This window comes from Capricornis sumatraensis, chromosome 1 (assembly GCF_032405125.1).
Source record: "Capricornis sumatraensis isolate serow.1 chromosome 1, serow.2, whole genome shotgun sequence".
Classification (NCBI taxonomy): Eukaryota; Metazoa; Chordata; class Mammalia; order Artiodactyla; family Bovidae; genus Capricornis; species Capricornis sumatraensis.
The window spans coordinates 59,593,281-59,606,792 of NC_091069.1; the positions used below are offsets into that span (position 1 = coordinate 59,593,281).

General features: G+C 50.9%; 1 protein-coding gene across 1 annotated transcript in view; it reads left to right on the forward strand.

Moving 5' to 3' along the window:
* The first annotated feature begins 6,828 nt into the window (after positions 1-6,828).
* PAX8 (paired box 8) overlaps positions 6,829-13,512 on the forward strand; it is a 31,188-nt gene continuing 24,504 nt past the window's right edge. Inside the window, exons 1-5 of the mRNA XM_068966796.1 lie at positions 6,829-6,850; positions 8,722-8,887; positions 10,762-10,959; positions 12,756-12,844; positions 13,138-13,263. Of these exons, the coding sequence (XP_068822897.1) occupies positions 6,829-6,850; positions 8,722-8,887; positions 10,762-10,959; positions 12,756-12,844; positions 13,138-13,263 (601 nt within the window). The remainder of the gene's footprint in view (positions 6,851-8,721; positions 8,888-10,761; positions 10,960-12,755; positions 12,845-13,137; positions 13,264-13,512) is intronic.

Genomic DNA, 13,512 nt, shown 5'->3' on the forward strand with positions numbered 1-13,512 from the left:
GCTTTGGGCCTGCTTTCTTTCCTGCCTCCCTCTTCCCTCCCTCCCTCTCTTCCCTCCCTCCCTTCTTTCCCCTCTCTTCCCTTCCTTCCAGGAATGAACTCAACCAGCATTTATTGGGTACCTACTGTGCATCAAGCATTACATTAGAGATTAGGGTTTCAGAGAAGAAGAAGCCAGGCAGGGACTTCCCTTGTGGTCCAGTGGTTAAGAAACTGCCTTGCAATGCAGGGGGTGTGGGTTTGGTCCCTGGTCAGGGAACTAAGATCCCACATGCGTCATAGTGAGAAAGCCCATGAGCCTACCACTCTGGAGCCTTTGAACCACAACTAGAGAGTCCACGCACCTCAATAAAAGATCCTACATTATGCAACTAAGATCAGACACAGCCAAATAAAGAAATACATGTTTTTTAAAAAAGAAGAAGCAGCCAGGCAGAGGGAATATCGTTTGCAAAGGCCCCAAGACAGGAGGACACACTGAGCTCCAAGGTCACAGACAAGGTCTCTGAACGTGTAGTGCAGAGAGTGTGGTAGAAGGTGGCCTCTGATGAAGCTGAAGGTCAGGTTTTATGCTTCCATGGTGGGTGGTATTGTGACCAGCCCAGACAGTCTTAGTGCCTCTGTCACCCAGAAATTTCTGATAGCAAGCTGAATATAAACATGAGGGAAGGACTTCCCTGGTGGCTCAGTGGTAAAGAATCTGCCCGCCAGTGTAGGAGACACAGGTCGGTCTCTGATCTGGGAAGATCCCACATGCTGTGGAGCAACTAAGTCTGTGAGCCACAACTACTGAGCCTGCGCTCTAGAGCCTGGAAGCCACAACCACAGAAGCCCACACGCCCAAGAGCCCGTGCTCTGCAATAAGAGAAGCCACTGCAATGAGTCCTTGCACAGCAACCAGAGAGTAGCCCCTGCTCGCTGCAGCGAAAGAGAAGCCCGCACAGCACAATGAAGACCCAGTGTGGTCAGAAATAAGTAAACAAAATTATTATTTTAATGGGGGAGAGATCTGGACTGAAGATAGCTGGATGCCCGGATCCCATCAGTACAGGATTGGAAGGTGAAACAAGGAGAGAGGGTGGGATCACCAAGGATGACGGTGTAGAGTGAGGCAGCACTGAGACCTGAATGAAGCCTGAAAAAGAGTAGATAACATAGAACAAAGCAGGGAAGAGAACCTCATTAAAGAGAAACACAAGGAACTGGGACCAAGCGCCAAGCCTTGTCATGGAAGACTCTTTAAGAGGGATAACTCAGCACCTGTCATCCACCAACTTCCTAGCATCTGAGCGCCAGTTAAGCATGAGGCATATCACGGGGTGATCCCTGAATAGCAAGGGATGAAGGGAAGGACACAGGAACAGCCAAGTTATGACCACTTGTTGAAATCTGGTTGACATCAATAAGAAAGAGAGGTTTCCTAGTCAAGGGGAGGTTTGGTTTTGTTTTGTAAGCAGACGCTGGGGAGGCAGCATAGATGAATTTAGTTGTTTGCAGGTCCAGGGGATGGGCCTGGTAAAAAAAAAAAAAAAAAAGGAGACGTAATATAAAGTTAGTTACTTCTTCTTTGGGCTCCCCTGGTGGCTCAGGCAGTAAAGAATCTGCCTGCAATGTGGGAGACCTGGATTCGATCCCTGGGTTGGGACGATCCCCTGGAGAAGGGCATGGCAACCCACTCCAGAATTCTTGCCTGGAGAATCCCCATGGACAGAAGAATCTGGCAGGCTACAGTCCATGGGGTTGCAAAGAGTCAGACACCACTAAGCGACTAAGAACGCACAACTAATATAAAAGACAAAGACATAGGAGGCTGATGGACAGAGTTGCTACACAGGTGGAAGGAACCAGTGAGAGACGGATGAGAGGGTTTCAAGCAGCAGCCTTACCGACCTACTGTCTCTCTTCTCTGGTCACCCTCGGGAGGAGTGCAAGGCACAGAGACCAAGGTCACGCAGCAAGTCCAGGGTAAAACCAGATGCACACTGCTGCTTCTCAGCATATCGGCCCCTGTGTTGTAGTCCAAGGGCTTAACGTGCCCAGGTAACCTAAACCTCATAGATATGGAGGGACTCAGCATGTAGACTTGGGGTGGAAGGTGGGACAAGAGGTTGGAACACTAGGTCTCCACGGCCCTGGGGCGTCTCCCTTGGCAGTGATTTGAGGCAGAGGTCCTGGTCTTTATTCCTTTCTGTGCCAGAAAGGCATGGAGCCTAAGGGAACAGCTGTGAGGTTATAGCAGGAAATCACAGGCCCGCAGGTGAGTGTGCTGGGGAGACAACATCATGTGGCTGAGATGGTCAGAGACTGGGCAGCTCTGGCACGGCCAGCATGCTTGAGGCAGCGGTCCCCAACCTTTCTGGCACCAGGGACCTTCTTCCTGGAAGACAACTGAACTACAGAGTAGAGGGTAAGGGGATGGTCTTGGGATGATTCAAGTGCATGACATTTATTGTGCACTTTATTTCTATTGTTGTCTCATCAACTCCACCTCAGATCATCACTCATTGGATCCTAGAGGTTGGGGACCCGTGCCTTGGGGAGGACAAGTGGGCACAGCGAGATTTACAGGGCGCCTGAGAGCAGCCACTGCACCCTCCACTCAGTCCTTCCAAGGCTCAGATGCTCGTCTTGACAGTTCTTTTAGGCTGAAACAAAAATCTCCAGATAGTCAAGTGGAAATTTTCACAGCACAATACATTGAACCATTCTCGCTTTCGGGCTAGGCAGCAATGTGAGAAATTAGATAGAACATAAAGTGGGGAAAGTACCCAACCATGGGACTTGGGGGTCTCGCAGTGGGGAATCTACTCACCAACCATCACAACAGCCCCCCTCACATTTGTAAAGCATTTTTCTGCCACGTGTATTTACCAAAGTGTTAATTAAACTTTTGTAACAGGTGCTAGGTAGACAAAGACAGGACTCCTGCCCTTGAGAGCTCATAAAAGAATCTAAACAGATCAAGGTACTGTCCAGTGCAACCAGTGCTGGGACTAAGACTCAGGCTATGGGGCTCAGGGACTTCCCTGGTGGTCCAGTGGTTAAAACTCTGTGCTTCCACTCCAGTGGCATGGGTTCAATCCCTGGTCTGGGAACTAAGAACCCACATTCTGTGCATGTGGCATGGCCAAGAAAAATTAAATCAAGATTGAAAAAAGATTGTGGGGCACAGGGAAATTATCCTACATCTGAAGGGTCTGAGTACCGTGCATGTAGCAGGAATTCCGGGCAATAACTTTTCTCTGGTCCTTGTGCATGCGTGCTCAGCCGTGTCTGACTCTTTGCAACCCCATGAGCTGTAACCTGCCAGGTTCCTCTGTCCATGGAAGTTTTCAGGCAAGAATATTGTAGTGGGTTGCCATTTCCTACTCCAGGGGATCTTCCCGACCCAGGGATGGAACCCATGTCCTTTGTGTCTCCTGCATTGGCAAGTGGAATCTTTACCACTAGCGCCACCTGGGAAGCCCCTTCTGTTTTCCTCCTACCATCCTTACTCCTCAGAGCGCTGTTAAGGAGTGAAGAATGACAAAAGAAAGCCCTCAGATCTCTCCAAATGGTCACTTTTCCAAAATATACATTTCTGGACTGCAGGCTTCACCCAGACCTTTGTAGAGCTTTGTCCCCTCACTATAGGCTCAGAGTTCTCTGTGCCCAGGCAAGCTGGCATCCCTTTGTCTGAGGATCTCACAGTCAGAAGCCACTTCTGTCCAGCCAGGCCGTCTTATCTTCTTCCTCCACCCCCACGACCTCCAGACCAACAAAGGGCCTTTGTTCAGGAAGCCTCAAACCTCTTCCTGGGTCACACCTTCCCCACCTCCCACCCCCGCCCAACCAGGGGCTCCTACTCATTCCTGGCTTCCGGCCTGAGAGCCCACCTGGTTCACAGCCACATGGACAGATGGTCAGTATGGTGGGTAACGCTGGGGCAGGAAGGAAGGATGCGCCCACCTCTAGGCTGCTAGTCTGGCGGTGACTCGCCCAAAGGCGTCCACTCCCCCACACCGGACACAGGAGGGACAAAAGCCTTTGGGTGACGAGGACTCGGCTCCAAACCTCAAACCATTGGGCCTGTCTCCATTCGCAGCCAGCAGGCTCTTTTCACCCTCTACCCTGCCTCTCTGACAGCTATAGTAAATGTCTTTCCATGTCTTGAGAGCACCAAAGCCTTGTGTGTGGATTTTCTTCCTATGGAAGCTTCTTCTGGTTACCTCCTAGTCATTCTGCCTTACAGCTTCCCTCTGACCACTTTTGGGCTCCTCTGGCATCTGACTTACCTCTTCCTAAAAACCTCTCTCTTAACGTGATGATTCCCAATTTATCTGATTGCGTGTGTGTTAGTCGCTCAGTTGTGTCCAACTCTTTACCACCCCATGGACTGTAGCCACCAGGCTCTTCTGTCCATGGGATTCTCCAGACAAGTGTACTGGAGTGGCTAGCCATTCCCTTCTCCAGGGGATCTTCCCAACCCTAGAATCGAACCCAAGTGTCCTGCATTGCAGGCAGATTCTTTACTGTCTGAGCCACCAGGGGAGTTCAATTTATCTGACTGCATCTCTCCAAAGATCGTAAGGTCCTCGAGGGCCAGCTTTCCTGTCTTGTTCAAGGTGACTTTCCCAGTGTTCTGATTTATACTCAGTACTTGGTATCTACGGGCTTCCCAGGTGGCTCAGTGAGTAAAGAATTCACCTGCCAATGCGGGGGACACAAGGGACACAGTTTCCAACCCTGGGTCAGGAAGACTTCCTGGAGGAGGAAATGGCAACAGACTCCAGTATTCTTGCCTGGAGAATTCCATGGACAGAGGAGTCTTGTGTGTTACAGTCCATGGGGTCACAAAGTGTCAGATAAGACTTCAAGACTAAGCATACACCCACTTGGTATATATGTGTTGAGATCAAAAGCGATGAAAACTGTAATATACAAAAAATAAAAATCATTATTCTAAGAAGATGGGGCTGAGGTGGGGGGTGTACATGCAGTTAGTTTTCCTCTGAAATTTTCTTTACCTGAGGTCAGCATCAGACACTGCAGGACGTTTTATTTAGTTCTTAATAAGCGGATAGAAACAATATGCTTGAAAAAAAACCCCAACTTTCTCAAATCATAAAATTAAAACAGGCAGTAAATGGAGCGTAACTCTTAAAAAATGTATAAAAAATATAAGGCGAGAAAGACAATATCATATGATAATGCTTATATGCAGAACCTAAAAAATTGACACAAATGAACTTATTTACAAAGCAAATACAGATTCACAGACTTAGAAAATAAACTCATCATTACCAAGGGGTATAGGGGGTAGGGATAGATTGGGAGTTTAGGATTGACAGGTATACACTGCTATATTTAAAATAGATAACTAGGGACTTCTCTGGTACAACAGTGGCTAAGACTCTGTGCTCCCAGTGAAGGGGGTGTGGGTTTGATTCCTGATTGGGGAACTAAGATTCCACGTGCCATGTGGCGTGGCCAAAAAAATAAATAAATAAAATAGGTAACAAACAAGGACCTACTATTTAAAAAAATGACTAGATGGTAAAATACTGTATACATGGAGGGATGAACAAATTAATAATAATAAGCCTGGGAGGAGGAGAAAGAAACTACTCTTCAGAAGGAAATTTAAAGAATTTTTAAAAAGAATTCAAGCAACTTTTCAGAATAAAAAAACTACTGAAAAAAAGAAATTAAAATAGGCAGAGTCAACACAGGAATCTAGCCCAACACCCTTTGCACGGTCATATAAAGAACTCAGAAGTCAATAAAATGAAATAAATCACCAGGGACTTTGCAGTTTAAGAGCCAGAGGTATGAGTACATCTTCCCTGTCACACAGATGCCAGCTGATCCAGTAAATAACCCTTCCAATGGGTTCCAGAGCGTCTGAGTCTCTAAGGATATCGATCAGCAAGCCCTTCAGGAAGATTTAGGACAGTGACCCTCAGCTTCAATGGAGAAACAGGATAGGTTTGTTTTTAAGGTACAATTCCCAATTCATGCTACCAAAAAAATAGCCTTTGGTTTTTTTTTTTTAACCAATTGCCTTTCTAGGGGTGAAGACTTCCACCTGTAGGAACCCTAGCTTTCAGATGTAGTGGACCTAGCATGGACACCTAAGCTCCTAGATGGCTTGGCAGTCTTAAGTTCTGGAAAATGGGGACAAAGATGAGCTGCTCCAGGTCTTGCCCCTTTGGGTGGCTCTCTGGTGCCCCCTTGTGTTCAGTGTCTGGACCCAGAAGAGCCAAAAGCAGCAGGAATGGAGTGAGGGTGGAAAGGCTGAGCCACTCTCCAGGACTGCCTGTGGCCAGTGAGAAGTCAGCCCTCTCCAAAGCGGGCTCAGGCCTCTCTGCTGAGCACCCGGATGTCTTCCCGGCCCTGGTGGAAACACACTGGCTAAGGCGAGTTGCCTAGAACTGGACAGGTGGAAGCAGTGCCCAAGGTCACCCAGTGGCCTCCACTAGGGAGATGGGTCATAGCGTCCTTCCTGCCAGGTGTTTGGCTAGCGGGCTTTTCCTCCTGACTCAGTGCCCAGGCCAGAGGCACTTGTAGCCTCTTAAAAAAAAACAGACATTGACCGCTCTGCTGAAGACAGCTTGAGCCCCTGAGGGGTCATTGCAAGGCAATTCTGAATGTGCTAAGTCAGTGGGCAGTAATGAGCACAGTGTGCCTAGCAGAGGCACGTCCAGCCCTCAGCCATAAATAGTCCTTAACAGGCTGACACAGGAGGCCTGGCAATGGCTCTTCCTCCTTACCCGCCCGCCTGTTCCCCTGACTCCCACCCTGGGGCTCTGCCATCCTAGCCAGATCACCAAATCATCATGCCGGGACCATGGCATCTCTAGCGTGGGACTGTAGGGCCAAGGCCAAGTTTCCAGGATCTGTTCTGGCTATAGAACAGGGCTCTCCCAGCAGCCCCAACAGGGGCATTTGTTCCTGGTTAGATCTTGACCCCCCATCATGCAGGCTGAGTCACATCAGTCACATGAATGTTCACTGTGACTCTCTAAGCCCTGGTGTCCTCATTGGCCAAAGGAAGACCTCAGGCCTGAAGTTTGCCCACCCAGAATCTAGGGATTTTAGAGAACTGAGTATGTTAATAAATCTAACAGATGCCTTCTTACCTAAGCCTTTGTACATGCTGTTCCCACTGCCTGGGACAGTTTTCTTCCTCATCTCCTTCTCTAGTCTGACACCTCTTTATCTTCAGCCTCAGTTTAGACTTCTCCAGGAACTCTTCTAGGGCTTCCCTCACAGCTCAGCTGGTAAAGAATCTGCCTGCCACGCAGGAGACCTGGGTTTGATCCCTGGGTCAGGAAGATCCCTTGGAGAAGCAGATGGCAACCCACTCCAGTATTCTCGCCTGGAGAGTCCTATGGTCAGAGGATGCTGGCAGGCTATAGTCCATGGGGTTGCAAGAGTCAGACACGACTTAGCAACTAATCCAATACCAACACCAGGAACCTTTCTCTGGTCCCCTGAGCCTGGGCTTGGTCCCCTCCAGGGGTTCCCATAACCCCTTTCATGTCCGAGTCCCAGTGCTGGCTCAGGTCCCTTTCTGGTGTCCCAGATGTGGCCATATGGCCACCAGCTGGTCTAACTCTTCATTTGAACCCCATGAGGCAAGTACAAGAATCATACCTACCTTATCCAACTCAACATTGGGAGGGCCTGGTACAGTGCCTGCCATGTAGTCGGTACTCAAGAAATATGCGTTAAGAATAGGTGGATGGGCTCAGAATGAAACACACGCTGGGGCTGGAGGGTAGAGGCCGAGTCAGGAAGGCAGCTAAGGAGACAGGCGCACATCACGGTGTGTCCACGTTCTGTGCCACTGCCCACTGCCTGGCACGTCAGTTCTGGAAGCCCCAGAACATGGGCCAGTGAGGTCTCTGCCTGCCTCTCAGTGCACTGAACAGAGCTCAAGTTGGGAGCCCAAGGACAAGGCCCGCTCTGTCCTAGCTGAGCCAGAGAAGCTCTGCTTTTATTCTTTTGAGTCTGGGTTTCTCATTGTCTTTGTGCTTAAAAAAATCTTGCTCTATAGTTCAAAACAAGAATGAGGAAAACACACTTAAATACCACTGATTTCTTTGTCCCATGCCCTCATTTTAGAGGTGAACAGACACGCAGAGAAAACATGGAGACTTCCCCAAGATTACACAGTTCAGCATCAGAGTAGGAAGACAATCTGAATCCTCAACTCTTTAGATACTTTCCAGAGGGTAGAGGAAGGTGATGGGATTGTTATTTGGAGTGAGGTGCTGGGGGTCTGAAAGGAGACTGTGTGTGTGTACTCTGTCATGTCTGACTCTGCAACCCCATGAACTGTAGCCTGCCAGGCTCCTCTGTCCACGGAATTCTCCAGGCAAGAATACTGGAGGGGGTTGCCATTTCCTCTTCCAGAGGATCTTCCTGATCCAGACACTGAACCTGTGTCTCCTCACCGCAGGTGGATTCTTTATCTGTTGAGCCCTCTGGGGAGCCCACGAGAGGATGCTGAGCAGACACAAAAGGTCCCCAGAGTGGAATATGCCCCTCTGTGGCATCATACATCCCTGCCCCTGCCACCCTGAGCTAGCCCCTACTCAGAGGCGGGAAGCAGAGCCCCAGGGGGTGTGACCAACAGAGCTCAAGTTTAGGGGCTCTCATCAGCCAAGGCCCATATGCTGGCTGATTCTCTGCCTGGTGGCCCTGACAGCAGTCCCCCCGGATTACTGTCTTTCAGGCCACGGAGGGCTGAACCAGCTGGGAGGGGCCTTTGTGAATGGCAGACCCCTGCCTGAAGTGGTGCGTCAGCGCATCGTGGACCTAGCCCACCAGGGCGTGAGGCCTTGCGACATCTCCCGCCAGCTCCGTGTCAGCCATGGCTGTGTCAGCAAGATCCTTGGCAGGTAAGCACAAAATTTACCCCCACCCCCTTCCCTCCCAGGGACTCGGGTCCACTCCAGTGTCCGGCCTGGGTCCCAGGGTCTGAACAGGATGTGCGGGCCTCGCCCATCTGCTGCTCGTCTGCCCCATGTCCTGTTTTCTATGCGCTTCTTTGTTTCTAAAGCAGAAGAATCTTCCCAAAAGGCTTCCCCCCTGCTGAGACCAAGGGATGGACATGAGTTTGAGCAAACTCCAAGAGGTGGTGAAGGACAGGGAAGCCTGGCATGCTGCAGTCCTTGGAGTCGCAGAGTCGGACATGACTGAGCGACTGAACAGCAACCAACAGGGAGGGGACACGCAATCAGAGGTGGCTCCTGAGGTCTTGCTCCAGCACGAGGAGTGTCTGAGTTTGTGCTTCTCAAACTGTAACTCCCAAAGCACTTGCAACAGAAGCACTGGGGTGTTTTGATGAAATGCAGATCCTAAGCCCTAGACCAGGCCCATGGCAGCACCCTCTCTGGGAGCCAGATCAGGACACTGTGATTTTTATGAGATGACCAGGTGACGCTTACGAACGCTAACTCCAGATCAGCAGTTCACAACCCTGGCCGCACAGTGGAGTCACCTGGGGAATCTTAATTTAGAAAAGAACTGGATGTCTAAGCTCTGGCCCACACCAGTTAAGGCAAAACTTTAAGGGAATGAGCCCAAGTTTGGGTATAGTGTTAAGCCCTAAGATTCTAATTTTCTGCAGCCAGAGTTAAGAGCTATTAACCTAAAGGTTCAGGAGGGACCAGGAGCAGCAAAGCATAGTCCAGCCTGGAGGACCACTTCCAGTGGAAGTGCCCATGCGTGGGGTTTTCTGGGCTTTGTGTCAGTTCAGTGTCTCCCTTACCCAACCCAGAAGTGAGATTCAGGAGGAGCTCTGGTTCAAAGAGGTCAAGGCTTATAATTGAACGTGGGAAGCCCCAGGTCTCCTGGGGTCAGGAGAGGGGCTTCCCAGGTGGGTTGCAGCACCCCAAGAGGGGCTGAGTGCTAGTGGATGGTGACACCCTAAAGGGAGTATTAAAGAGCCAGGTTTTATTTCATGGCTAAAGAGGCCAGAGTTCCCCCAAGGAGGAGAGGTAGGCTCTCCTGACACAGGTCACTGATCTGCCCAAGCAGCTGGTTGGGGGATGGGGGATGGGGTGTGGGGAGACCCCAAGAGAGCTGGCTTAGCTTAAGGAGCTGGACATGCCAGGGCTCCAAGCCAGGCTGGTGTTCCAGAGTCCATGAGGACCAGCTTCAACCTGAACCATGTAACCGGGTGGAAAACCAGTGGCCGGGGCTGTGGGGTGGGGTGGAGGGGGGTTGGAGGGGTTTTATGGAGAACAAAGGTGAAACCAGAAAGTCAGGGCAGAGGGCCCAATGACCCCAGCTGGCTTTCTGGGGAAGGAGGAGTAGAACCAGGATGGTCGAGAACAGTCAGTCATGCTTCAGCCAAGGAAAACTGGATGGAGCACACGGCCACCACCTTGAGCCTGTGTATACACACAGAGCACACTCAAAATGTCCTTCCTTAGAAGGGAGATCTTTTGTGCTCCATAAGGTGCTTCCTGAAGGTGTTCAGGTGAAGGAGACTGGCCAGAGGGATGACAGGAAAGAGAGAAACCAGGCATCCCAGGGTGAGGCCTTTTGAAGAGTGTTCTGGTTCAGCAGCAGCATAAACCTACCCGTGCAAGGGAAACAGGCAGTGACAGGATCGTGGTGCCAGAGACCAGCCTTGGGGGTCACCATTCACCCCCTCAGGCCCTTCCCCAAGAAGCCTCAGAGGGGAACGAGAGTCTTTGGCTAATTTGCTGCCCGAAGATCCCCACCTGTTTACTGGGTACTTCTTTGGGGTTCTCTATTGGAGTAGGTACTACGAGACTGGGAGCATCCGGCCTGGAGTGATAGGGGGCTCAAAGCCTAAGGTGGCCACCCCCAAGGTGGTGGAGAAGATCGGGGACTACAAGCGGCAGAACCCAACCATGTTCGCCTGGGAGATTCGGGACCGGCTCCTGGCCGAGGGTGTCTGTGACAACGACACTGTGCCCAGTGTCAGCTCCATCAACAGGTGAGAGGGACACCGCAGCCAAGGACTGGGGTCCCTGGGCTTTGGGGGAATCATGATGGAGACCTGACTTGAGTGGAACAGAACCTTGGAGGGCGGTGCATGCTGAAAAGTCAGGCTGGAAGTGCCCTGGGCCCAGGGTAGGTACCACCCCTCTATAGCATCCCCACTCCCACCTCAACCTACCCCCCTCCCCAGGGCTGGACTCCCTGCAATTTCCTTCCCCACATACCACATCCTCTTTCATTCAATAAAAGAAACTTCTTCTTGAATCGAGCCTTTCCTGCATGAGACACAAGACCCCTAACCTGGACCTCATTCAAGCATCCACTCATTTGCTTAGCCATTCAGTCATTCAGTCACCACCTCAGTCAGTTATTCACTCACTCATTCATTCACACATAATTTACTCATGTGTAGGCCCTAAGGCTGGAGGAGGAAATGGCAACCCACTCCAGTGCTGTGCCTGGAACTCCCATGGACAGAGGATCATCCAGTCCATTGGGCTGCAAAGAGTCGGACACGACTGAAATGACTTAGCACACATGTACGCCCCGAGGATGCACAAGCCTTGTCTGTGTGGCACTTACAGTCCAGTGGGAAGACAGACACTAATCAAGTCCTAATTGATGTCCACACAAACAACTGTAAAAATGCAGTTCTAAGTCTGGCTAGGGAGAAAAATACGAGGGCATTGAGCTGGTGTCAGGTGGCTTGGTTTAGGGAGGTTATGAAAAGATGTCCCAAGTAAGAAATAACAAATAAGAGTTACCTAGGTGAAAGGGGGAGTGAAAGGAGCTTGAGATAGCACATGCAAGGGCCCTGTGGCTAACAAGATCTTATACAAGAAGCTGAAAGAGGGAAGTCCCGTGGTTAAGACTCTGCACTTTCACTTCTGAGGGCCTGAGTTCGATCCCTGGTTGGGAAACTAAGATCCCACAAGCCACATGGCCAAAAGAAAAAGAAACGAAAAGCTGAAAAGAAAGCCAGCAGGTAAAGGGAAGGGGAGAGCAAAGGTAGACCGAGGTGGAGATGTGAATAAAGGCTGTTTGCCCCTCAGAGGCCGGGTGTCATGCTATGTGTTCTTACCTCTCACCGATAAGCAATGGCAAGAACCTGCACATGAGATGTTAACCATGAGGCTGACTTGCATTTCAGAAAGTCCAGTCTGGCTGCAATAGAAAGAAAGGATTAGAAAGGGTCAGGAGCAGATAGGAGAGGGCCAGTGAGTGACCCTGGAGGTAGAGTTTAGTGGGGGCAGTGAGATGCAGAGAGGGATCAACGCTGAAGAGAGACAAGAGGTCAAATCTGCCGAACCTGATGACAGCTCAGTGGAGGAGGGAGGGAGGCAGATACCGAGCCCCACCTGTATTTCTGCCTTGAGTGACCGGTGGGCTAATCATGGAACGGGAACGATGGGAAGGACCAGGCCTGAGGAGTAAGGTCGTGGGTTTGAGTGTGGACAGGTTGAGTTTGGGGCTTCCCGGATGGCTCAGTGGGTAAAGAATCTGCTTGCAATGCAGGAGACTCAAGTTCGATCCCTGCGTCTGGAAGATCCCTGGAGGAGGAAATGGCAACTCACTGTAGTATTCTTGCTTGGAAAATCCCATGGACAGAGGAGCCTGGTGGGCTACAGTCCACGGGGTTGCAAAGAGTCGGATGAAATTTAGCAGCTAAAAGAATGGGCTGAGTTTGAGGTGTCTATAGATACTCAAGTGGGATCTCAAAAAGGTGGATAGAGCTGAGGCAGCCAGAAGCCCTGTCTCCTGCTATAAGAGCCTTTCTTCTCTTCCTTACAGAATCATCCGGACTAAAGTGCAGCAGCCGTTCAACCTTCCCATGGACAGCTGCGTGGCCACCAAGTCCCTGAGCCCAGGACACACGCTGAGTGAGTGCCGAGGGTCCCACAGTCACAATCAGCCCCTTGCATACACACTCCCATCCAAGTACACACACAGAGTTGCACACAAACATGTCCACACAGACACACCCATGTGTTCGAACTGAGCCCAAACCTGGCTGGAATCCCAGGGAAGATTTTCTGAAATGTTGAGGGCTGGAAACAATGCAGGCCAGAACCCTGGCACCAGTAGGCAGGGCCCCTGACTCCTCTGTGGTGGTGGCAGGGGCTCTGAGGGGTGTCAGGCCCACATCCTGACCCTCTGTCTTGCCCCACTGCAGTCCCCAGCTCAGCTGTGACGCCCCCAGAATCTCCGCAGTCGGACTCTCTGGGTTCTACTTACTCCATCAATGGGCTCCTGGGGATCGCCCAGCCTGGCAGCGACAGCAAGAGGAAGATGGATGACAGTGAGTGTTGGGGGGACGAGAGGGTAGGTTGGGGGTGCAGGAGGGCAACTGCTCAGACAGGGCTTCTCTGGTGGCTCAGGTGGTAAAAAATCCACCTGCAATGCAGAAGACACGGGTTTGATCCCTGGGTCAGGAAGATCTCCTGGAGGAGGGCATAGCTACCCACTTCATTATTTTTGCCTGGAGAATCCCATGAACAGAGGAGCCCGGAGGGCTACAGTCCACTGGGTCACAAAGAGTCAGACATGA